Source organism: Cryptotermes secundus, unplaced genomic scaffold (assembly GCF_002891405.2).
Source record: "Cryptotermes secundus unplaced genomic scaffold, Csec_1.0 scaffold130, whole genome shotgun sequence".
In the NCBI taxonomy this organism is placed as follows: domain Eukaryota; kingdom Metazoa; phylum Arthropoda; class Insecta; order Blattodea; family Kalotermitidae; genus Cryptotermes; species Cryptotermes secundus.
Window position 1 is genome coordinate 144,164 of NW_019731216.1, and position 11,552 is coordinate 155,715.

General features: G+C 36.7%; 2 protein-coding genes across 2 annotated transcripts in view; one reads left to right on the plus strand and one right to left on the minus strand.

Moving 5' to 3' along the window:
- LOC111866404 (protein arginine N-methyltransferase 7) overlaps positions 1-7,272 on the plus strand; it is a 20,697-nt gene extending 13,425 nt beyond the window's left edge. Inside the window, 3 exon segments of the mRNA XM_023855318.2 lie at positions 1,774-2,010; positions 4,041-4,195; positions 6,681-7,272. Coding sequence (XP_023711086.2) covers positions 1,774-2,010; positions 4,041-4,195; positions 6,681-6,954 — 666 coding nt within the window. The 3' untranslated portion in view covers positions 6,955-7,272.
- Positions 7,273-8,312: 1,040 nt separating this feature from the next.
- LOC111866410 overlaps positions 8,313-11,552 on the minus strand; it is a 19,988-nt gene continuing 16,748 nt past the window's right edge. The window contains exon 7 of the mRNA XM_023855331.2: positions 8,313-9,056. Coding sequence (XP_023711099.1) covers positions 8,931-9,056 — 126 coding nt within the window. The 3' untranslated portion in view covers positions 8,313-8,930. The remainder of the gene's footprint in view (positions 9,057-11,552) is intronic.

Below are 11,552 nucleotides of genomic sequence, written 5' to 3' on the forward strand. Positions count from 1 at the left end.
CCCTCTTCATGACCATAACATCCAAAAAGGGAGGGGTATCAGTAGCTTCAACTTCCATTGTGAATTTGATGGTAGGTCTAAGACTATTGACATGGTGAAGAAACTGCTGCAATCTTGCTGATCCATGTGGCCAAACCACGAAAGTGTTATCAGCATATCAGCCATTTCGTGGTTTGTGATCTCCTATATCCAGTGCTCTTTCCTCAGTTTCTCAGAAACTGATAATGCCCGTGCTTTATATTTGCTTTTGTAGTAATGCATACAGCTATATATGATGCCTAAGTCGTGTGAAGAGTCCCATCTTCTGGGATATAACACTGTGTTGTCCTTGTGCTTAACTAATTAAGCATTGCACCATGAAGGCATATGGAGGAGTGGATGCGTAGGTCCACATTTTCTTGACCTTAGCACTGGATGGAGGTGAGTGGTCAGCTTCATGCCCCAGCCGCTATACCCTCGAGGAAAGAGCCCCCAGTACTCATTGGATAGGAGGTTGGGTGGGCCCTATGGCCAGTGTGGATGCTGTGGAGAAGAGAAAATTCTTGACCCTACCAGGTCTCGAATTCTGACCCCTTGGTCATCCACCCCGTAGCTAGTCACTATACTGACTACACTATCCTGACTCCCCTATAACACTTTGTAGTCTGTTGAAAGTCGGCTGACATTTTGTTGGAAGATGGAGGCCCATGTTCCTCCAAAATGTTGGTTGAGTTTCAACATGCTAGACAGCATTATGTCCCAAAAGAAAGGACTCGTCATAACCACTGCTGTGAGAACCTCAAACTCCTGCAAGCTGGTTTACTTACATGAAGCCCAATGAAACCTTCAATACAAAGACCTTGCTACCATCTACATGAATGGAGGTGGTGAGAAAGTCACCTCTAATTCTGCCAACTTCAGCCACACACCTAGAACTACTGGATGCCACTAAGCAATGCGCCTTGTTTGGTTTATGTGAGAGTCTACTTTGTTTTTCATTCGCTTCTGCATATACATAATATAAAAAGGTAAAGTTGTCCCTGTAACAGGCTGTGAAGACCCATAGGGTTGTGAGAGTTTGATACTCCCACATCTTCTAGACATTCGGCTCACAGATGGCAGTAAGGTTGTCAGCCTTACGCGCCAGCTGCCCTTTACCTTCCTGGAAGATTCCTGGTACTCATTTTTGTTAGAGTATAAATCAACCCCAGGGCCATAGTATGGCTGGAAGGATTTGGTAAATTGAAGAAAAATCCACCTCATTGGGACTCAAACCCGTGTCCTTCCAGTTTGTAGCAAAGTGCCTCAACCAATTATGCTACCGTGTACCCCATATACATAATATAGTCCAACAGAAACTTATTAAACGGGTTTAGTGTTCAATTGTGTCTATAATACTGTTCTTCTTAGAAATGATTTTTATTGGAATAAACATTTGACATGGGATGTATATATATTATTCTTATGGTATTACTTTTGGAATCCTGTTGATTTTAACGTTTTAGGTTGGAAACCATTTTAAACAGTATCTTCTTAGTTATGGTCCACTGTAGTCCAATATTTGCCTGGAAGACAGAACACCTCAGCTGGGATAATAAGTAGCCTACCCAGCAGCTGAACTGGTTACCTCTTGAATACAGTTCTCACATATTTATATTCCACCAGTCTGTCCAGTTGTATAGTCCAAGATGTAAAATTACTTATATATAGAATATATTCAATTGTTTTAGTTTTTTTTTTCCATTTCATTTACAGATTTTTATGTTAATTTGTTTTCTTTTGAATGTGTCACAGATAACATTAGTTTTTGGAGAACCTCACTTTGTTACTGCAGTGCTGCCATGGCAGAACATTTACTTCTGGTATTTGAAAAATGAAGTTTCCCAGCACATATCCATGTCTGCAAAAACTTTACCTATGGGTGTAACAGTGTGGGCAATGGCTGTACAATTCGATGATCTCTGGAAGATTCGAGCACCACTTCATTCTGTGGAGGGCTTCAAGATGACAGATTTTGATAAGCTGATTGAGGTATGGCAAAGGGAACAAATGTATAAATATCTTTTTTAATGCCTAAAATGTTGCTTTATATAACAAAAAATGTGCAGCCTAAATGATAATTAGTACAGGTGTTCTGTTCCCCCAAGCAACATGCCAGTTCTGTACAGGGTCAGTGGAAAAAAATGCCCAGCATTTCAAAATTTCATTGTTTTAAATTTGTAACATAATTCAAGTATCTTTTTTAGAAATTTTGTGAGAACTTTCAAAATTTAATGTCATATCTTACTCGGTCTTGAGATGTGAGCACAATTTGTAACTCTACAAACATCAAGCTGTACTCTGTTTCCATCCAGATATTGTGTAGCATATCTGCCATGAATATTGCTACAGCTGTACTGATTCTGTCATATGCAATCAAAGTCAAATTTTTACAGCATAGACAATTATTTTCACATGCCCCACATGAAGTATCAAGGTCAGGGCTTACTAGAGGCCTAATTATTCACCCATTTCTTACAGTCCTCTGATTTAGAAACAGCATTTAGAACAAGGCAGACCTGTAGACTGAAATGATATGGAGCATCATCATGTTGGAACACAACACCAGTTGAATTTTTTATTCCAATATCGACCTGTGGAAGGGGGAACAAGCTGTTGTAATAGATCTAGGTAAATGCCTCCCAGTAATGGTTCTTTCCAAAAAAAAAAAAAAACCTACCACACAGTCACCTTTGGAGTATCACATACATACTCAAATAATTTATTCAGTTGTGGTGATCCCCAGATTTTTCAATTGTAATGACCAGGGCCCAGATTTTGTTGACCTGAAAATATTTAAAAAATGACCTAAAATATGACCCAAAAATGTAATAAGCAGGGCCCGGATTTTTATGACCTGAAAATATTAAAAAATGACTGAAAAAATCCAGAAATATGACCTAAAGGAGAAAAGAAAGAACAATTCGCTTCCATGTTATTCACATTTCAGAAAACAAATGAAGAAAAATTCCCTAAAATGGCCAAAAATAACAAAAATACCCTTAAAAGTCCAAAAATGTACCAAAAATTACCCCCAAAATGAAAAAATGACAAAAAAATACCTATAAAATTTACATTTCTGTAACCAGCAGCTCATATCTGAGATTTATATATTTAAGAGCATCGCATAGGATACAAGGAAAAAAAGATGACATGTCATCAAAATCCAGGCCCTGGTAATGACTGACACAGCTGTTTATGTGAAAGGTGACTTTGTCCTGTTGGAAGTAGCCTTTGTAGTCATTACTTTCACTTCACATGAAATCAGCAAATGCATCAAATTTTGGACATTTGGTGACTTTAACTTCATGGTGTAGTTGAATTTATATGTGTGTAATCTTAGTTGTTTAGGCAGCACATTATGGATTGTGGGTCCAAACATGTAATGTGGATACCACCATGAAAATAATAATGCATGTCAACAATCACTGACACGTTAGGTAAGATAAAACGTAAAGATTTTTTACATATTCATATAGGAACATCATGGTCATGTCTCAAATTTACTGATATATTAAACAGTTCTATAAAACTGTTATTTGGATATGGTGGTGATGGTGGTGGCAGTTGAAGTGCCAGTGGCTTTGTCCTCAAAATTTAACATTTTAGAAGTGGAGTATTATTATTTATTCATTACTTTATCATCAGATTGAGATATGAACCCACCTCTTTTGCATCTTTCTCTCTGAAATCGTTACATCAGCACACAGAATGAGGGTTGAGACCTATCTGGTTGCCATTGAAAGACGAGAGATGTCTTTGATTCCACCAACTTAAATGTGGTAAACTAATATCACACACTGTCATTGTACAAGGTAATGGTCTCCTGATAACAAGTTAAAAGGATGTTGGATTAACAACTCAGGAAAAAGAAAAAAATGTGAGTACTTGAAGCAACATGTTGTTTGATGAAGACATTGTTCAAGAGTTCTTTCTAAATTTTCATTTGTGAAGAATATTTGATACTCTTTATATTGGTGTTTACAGAATAATTTCTGTTCTCTTTCTTCTTGTTTGTTCAGAGTTCAAGTTCCATCGCAGACAGCCCAGTTGAACCTCAACCCTTATGGGAGTATCCTTGTCAAGCCCTGAGTCAGCCTTTCCGTATCTTGGATTTCATCTTCACAAAATTGATTGAAGATCCTGTAAAGACTGAGGGGAAAGTCATCTGTGAAGGGTCTGTATTTCTATGTTAGACCTGAAGTTACTGCAATCTAACAAATGATGTATGAAAATAGTTGTACAACATACAAAACTCAATGTTGCATAAAACTTCTCATGATATTAAGGTTCTAATTTGGGCAGAATTTTTCCTGCTTACAGTAGTGAATAAATTCAAAGAAGTTAAATAGTTAACACTAAAATTCATATTTAATTTTTATAATAGCATTAATAGAATCATACATTACAGTAATACCCACAAACAAAATCGATACTAACGTATCAACATTTGTTTATCAGGCAAAGGCATTCACTGCATGTTTCAAACCTGCACAAGGTCATCATCAGTCAAATCTATAAGAATTTGATCTTAGTTCTTGAATTGTGTTTCTCAATATGGATCCATATTATTACAATATTTTACCACTTGGTAGTGAATACAACCTTTCTGTTTCTAACAAATATACACAAATGTAATCTAACGAATGTGCAGTTCTTAATTAGGCTTAAGAATTTAAAAATAATATATACAGATTAGACTTAATATTAATATTGTTGTTAATGTGGTTTTAGCCTTAAAATTTGAATTTAAAATTCATTTTTTTAATTATACTTTGATTTTAAGAACTGGTTTTAAATAAGCTTAAGAACTATAAGGGGGTGCGTGCGTGCGTGCGTGCACGCGCGTTCATGCGGGGGGCATTGTTGTTAGGTATTAGGGCCTAGGTCAACGCACCATGAGGAGGCCCTTCTCGAAATCTCTGTCACGTTGGTCTCCTAAATGTTTTTCTTTGTGTTAGTTGCAGTTAGTTTTGTTTTCCTTATGTGGAGATTTTATAAAGTTTGTGTTTTATGTTGCATGGGAAGGAAGCCCCATTGTTGTTGTGTTGTTCACATTGCAGCTCCCTTCACATACAACATAATATACAAGCAGGTCGAACACATAGCGAACGCCTTTGCCTAATAAATGAATGTTGAAACTTCAGTATCAGTTCTGTTTGTGGATATTATTGTTGTGTAGACAGACCTATTAACGCTATTGTATAACACACAACAGGATGCACACCATGAAGATTTAGTTTTTATACATATAAATGTATGCAATTTTTCTATATTTCTTATCTGAAATGCATGAAAGTGAAAAAATCATGTCAATGTCTTGTCATATTTTGACCCCTGATACTGTTCAGCAAGTTTCGATAAGATTTCATATTGGGAATTTAAACTTGATGATGTACATCAGAATTCATTTGAAAACGAACTCTTCATTACATGAAGCTCATACAGTACTTCATGAAATTTTTAAAAAGAGGTTCATTGTACTTAAAATTGGTGATATGAAATATAGATCAGATTTAAATTAGTAACTTTTACTTTAAATAGCTCTCAGGGACCTGGAACAGCTCAGTTGGTATACTGACTAGGCTATCAGCTGGATGACCAAGGAGTTGGTGTTCAGTTCCAAGCAGAGACAGGAGATTTTTTTTTCTCTTCTCCATAATGTCCAGACTGACACTGTGGCCCACCCACTCTCTTATACAGTGGGTGCTTGGGGTGAAGGTGACCCCACATCTCCATCCACTCCCCCTTACATCTTCATGGCATGGGGATAAATTAAGCCCGGTGGTAATTCTGTGTATGTTTTACACAATGTGCTATATATTGAAGAAGGGTAATTACAAGAAACACATCTGGAAAGAGGTATATGTTTTCACTCTTGTTGACCAAGAGCTCTGAAATGAAGGTGAAGTAATTGAAAAAATGGTGAGAAATTAAGATGTGAGAAAATTTGCAACAAGTATATATGCAGTAGATAAAATTTGAAAATTGAAATCTGTTTTACAGTGAAAACATAATAAATAGGCGTGGAGGGGGAAGTCCAACCAAATTATATCTGTATAATTATAATTCTGTTAAGTATATTTACAGTGAAATCCTGATTAGTGTTCATGCATTAATGATTCTTTCTTCTAGACCAAGCCAAAGCCCAAAATAAAGATTGTATTATTTTTCTGTGTGCAGTGAATTTTAATTTAGTGTAAGGTATTTTTAAATATTCCACAACTTGTAAATCAGTTTGGTGTGATTGTGGTTGAAGCAACAGTCAGTATTCACTTTCCTCTCTGCCAGAAATTGTCCGTACATAGTCATAATCTTTTGTGACAGACCTCATATATTGCACTTGCCTTTAAGCCATGCTAGTTGTTGCACCACAGTTACTTTGCTCTTTGGCTGAGATCGTTGTGCTTTGTGTGTGGTAGTACATTTTGTCACTGGTGTTTCTTTTAATTCCTTGTTTATTGTGGCTATGAACAGAAGGAAGCTAGTGATCATGGAAGAAGGTAAAATTGAACACAGAGTGGAAGGAAATCCAAATATCCAATAGATATTACAGTACTGATTATTTAATTGCATTTATTTGTGTGAAAACAGTTTCTTTAAGAAATTAACACTCCTATCACAGTCCCATGTACTTGCACTAATTTATGTTATAATTTCAGATCTGGAACATGCCATGGTATTGCACTGTGGGTGGAATGGGATTTGGATGGTAATCCAAAACACGCCATTTCTACAGGACCAAAAGAAACTGTGCAGATAAACAGGAAAGTTGTATGGGACATGCACACTCGACAAGGTGTGTACTTCTTCCAAAAACACAGATTGGTAGATACAGCGTGTACTTTCTCCTTCAGAGTACTTTTCAGACCACAGAATGGTGATATTCAATTCCATTTTGATATTAATCCTTTATCTCCTGAAGATTGTAATTAAATCTTGTGACACTGCAGTACCTTTAAACATTTTGATGCATATTATTGTCTCACCACTTTCCTAAAATAATGCAGTTTTACAGGATGTCCAGATGAAAGGTGTCCAAAATAAAACAATTATATCTCAGAATACTTTTGTTATACACATTTGTGGGTTACACCACTATAAAGGGAAACTATCAAAGTTTTTCTGAGTATATAACTTTCTCAACAAATTTCAGCGTGGGTTTCCTTGGTGCCTGGACAAATATCCAGACAATCCAGCATGTTTGGTGTTACCATAGCCACAGTGTCCCTTATGCAGGCTTTCAGGTGTTGCAGGTCATTGATCTTAACCTGGTAGACAGTGTTCTTCATATAACCCCACAAGAAAAAATTCAATGGCAACCTAGGAGGCCAAGTAATTGATCCACTTCTGCCAATTCATATCCCAGCCATCTCTCTGTTCAAGTGATTCCTAACATGATGGCAGAAATGTGGCAGCGCATGCGTGTAAGCTGGGCATGGAAAAAAGAAACTTACAGGGTTTTCCTTTCCAATGATATAAACTATAGATATGTGTATGACAATTACTTTCCAAGATATAATTTTTTTTATTTTGGATACCTTTCATCTGGACACCCAGTATATAAAAAACAAAAGCAAAAATGCATATACATTGCGCAGTTGAATGCCACTATGTACAGTAACAGAAGCCTTTTCAACTTAAGTTGAATATTACAGCCTTTGGGTTAAAGAAAACATTCTTAAATGAAGATGTAAAACATTTTAATTTCTAAATTTAATTCACATAACTGGCTCCTGTAAGTGTTTCATTTACAAAAATATATTAAAAATTATTAAAACCACGTGCTTTGTTAGTATTTTGTATCACCCTGATAAATTAGGAGTAAAATAAATAATATACTTCCCGTACAACCTTAGTACCAAGGAATGCAATGTGAAACAAAGATATACAAATTTTATTACATCAGAGACCAGGTTATAAAACACTATAGTAACATACTACAGAAAATTAAAGAATGGACATTATCTAGTCAAGTGCAAGTACAAAAATGTTCCTTGCTCAATTTAATGCACTGAAATCAACTATGCGAAGGTAATTTATATCAGAACTCGTGCTACAAGCCAGAAGGTCGCGGGTTCAAGTCCCGATCATGTCATTGGATTTTTTCAATTGACGTAACCCTTCCAGCTGCACTATGGCCCTGGGGTCGACTCAGCCTCTAACAGAAATGAATACCAGGAATTAATTAAATAATTTTCCTGGGGAGTAAAGCACGGCTGGCACATAAAGCTGACAACCTTACTGCCATTTTGAGCCGATTATCTAGATAATGTTGGACCCTCAATGTCTCACAGCCCTATGGGCCTTCGTGGTCTGGTACAGGGTAGCTTTACTTTTTACTTTTTACTTTACTCTTCTAATCTCAAATGGACAAATTTTAACACAGAAGATACCTTAATCAGTTAACTAAAATATATAATTATTTTAATTTTACATTACTTTATGTTCAAGTAGAGAGAATAAGTTGTGAATATACTGCATCATCTGCTGAAGCATACAGGAAGATAGTGAACACTGCAAGAGATAATAGTAGAAGAAAAACAGTTACCACCGTCAAAATTAGGAATGAAAATTTACACAGGAAAAATTTTTTAGGGTTTATATTGGGAATGGCTTAACTCACTGATCTTGGGATACAGGGAACTTATATGGTGCAGCATGCCAGAGGGTGTGATAAGGGGCACTACACAGCACCCGTGATAAAGATACTGAAACATTACAGTGAATTTGTGTCAGTTCCACAGCACTTTGGGCAGATCTGTTAGCTGGTGAAGCAAAGGTGTTTTTAATAGCAGTGCATAAGCAAATAAATTTTCTATATATATATTACTTAGCCAAATAAATTCAGGTTATCATGAAAGATATATATGTATATATAAGTATGATGTGCAGTAACTCCAAATGCTGCATCACTTTTTCATTCTTCTGACACAGTATTCTGCTATATGCAGGACTCCCCACTTTGCACTAGCAATGTGAAGATTGTTGCCACTCACTTTATTTTTGTTCACATGAGTGTTGTGCAGTTCAGACACCTGGTATGAGAGACAAACAAAATTAATATGAATACTTATAGAAATATGGTTGACTTTTCTTTATTAATGAGAAAGTAAGTCCAAGTTGCACAGTTCCAGATTCTTTAATAATTCACTGCCCTGAAGATGGAGGCATCGGTTAAAACCAAGACTACACGGTGCCAGATCCCAGAAGACGACTTTCTTCTTTAATAATTTATTTATTAAATTAGTTAATGATGAATTATGAGCAAAATCAGTTCAGAAAATTTGAAGGGATGAGACCACTTGGAAGACCTAGGTGTAGACTGAAGAATCTTTAAAAAATTGGTTGCACCATTTTAATTGCATTAATCTGGCTCTGGATAGGGATCAGTAGCAGGAATGCATGAATACAGTAATAAACCTTCAGCTACCATATTAAGATTAATTTCTTGATGAGTGACTGCTAGTTTCTGAACAAGGATTCACCTCTGTAGAGTTAGATAATCAGTTCAAGAATACTTTGTTTTAGTATAACCAAAAGGATTTCATAGCGGAATTTTAAGTCTGCACCCTGTTCAGTAAGGTTCTAAAATTTGGTCTCTTGATCTGAAAGAAGATGTAGGAAAATGGTTGACAAAAACAGATATGAAATGAAGAATGGCATACATCACAGTTTATGCACTTCAGTTAGCATGAGCATGCAGCATGCATTTCATTTATTTATTTACTTATGATTTATTTTTAACATAGCAGCTTAAGACTACCACTGAATGGTAAGATGAAGGTGGAAGCCAATCACAGTGGCTGTGCAGTCCAAGGCACAAAAATGTCTTTGTCCTCTCAAACACTGATTGTGGATTCAAATCCCACTTGAGGCGTGGATGTATGTGTGTTTCTTGTGTGTTTGTGTTGTCCTGTGATGGGCTGATCCCCTGTCCAAGGAATAGTGATGACTATTTAACCATTTCCCCATCACTAAATTCAAATTGGAATCTGGAACAGCATATTGTGATATGGCAGCTAAAAGGCTGGAATGATGGAGCCAGAAGAAATTGTCCACTGCTGGGTAACAGTTCAATACACACATCACAGCAATAGAGCAACTGCTGGAAATGTTGTTTTCTTTGCTGAGGTTATATAGCGAGAGCTTGTGGGTGAATGAGTCAGTTGTGGCCATGAGGAGTTGCAAGACAGTTGCCAGCCAGTAAGGACATGAGTACTGAAGCTGAAGAACCTATGCTGCTGAGAGATGTTACCAGGCAACAACTGGTGAAGACAAAGACGACTCTGTATGTGGTGCAGGACAATGATTTGTAGAGCGCATAGATCATGCATCTGTTAATAGTTACCTGTAGTTATGAGTTATAAGAATCCCGTACGTCCAAACCCCGTGTCTAGTCACTAACATGTGACAATACAAGTATAATGGGTCTCAAATCCTCATACATTGCTCTTCTTGCATACAGTAGCCATGTTACAGTACTGAATGTGAATTAGAAGATGACAACAGTTAATGTTTTTCAGCACGAGTGAATTTCTTAGTTTCACAAGTAGAACATGATACAGGCCTGCTTCTCATTAGGCAGTATACACAGATTTCTTTGACAGTTTTGTACCATCATGGTCCTAATCTGTAAAATAATTTTATGTATGCACAGATGCTTCAACAGTCTGGATTCACTGAACTTGTTAACGGAGATTTTAACTCTGACTGTTCATACATACATTTAGAATGGATTAGTACCAGTGAGGTTATTATTTTCAAAAAGGTGCAGGATTATACTCCTCCTATTCACATAACCAAAATTTAACCCACTTGGAAACTGATTTACATGTATTTGTTACTGGCATAATGTTAACGTATCTGCATGGGAGGATTTAAATTCCAGACATGCAAAATGACACAGGTATCAAAATTGGAAATCTGTTATTTCATCCTCACAATCAAAATTACTGTCATCGGAATAAGAAAAACATTAATTCAGAATGTCTTCAGTATTCACATCTGATAAACATTTACTACCTGATGCTGTGTCTACAAACAGCTGATTTAGAATCAGCATTTTCAAGATCATTTACTTCAATGAAAAATCTATAAATCCAGTCAACAGACATACCAATCGATAGCCTCAACCTTTATCTCAAAGAATATGCAAGCAAAAGTCATGTGGTATAAATAAGGTTCATGAGATGGAAGCACAAAGCATAGTAGTCAACTGCATGCAATGCATGGCACTTCATAGTGATGTGTTCGTATATGAAGGGGGACTCAAAAATAACCGGAAACGACCTGTTGCGCGCGCATGCTTTGTAGTTACGAGTTGTGCTGCTAGGTGGTGTTAGCTGGGGGTCTCCCGCGACTGTTAGTGAGCTGGCGTCAGTCTGAGTTAAGTGGTTTGTCTGTGGTGCTCTGTTGTGTGCGTTCCTGTTTCAACCCTTTGGCGATTAGTGAGATGGCCGACCAGAAGGAACAAAGAGTGTGCGTGAAATTTTGCTTTCTGTTAGGGAAAACTGCACTTCACTCTTCAAGTC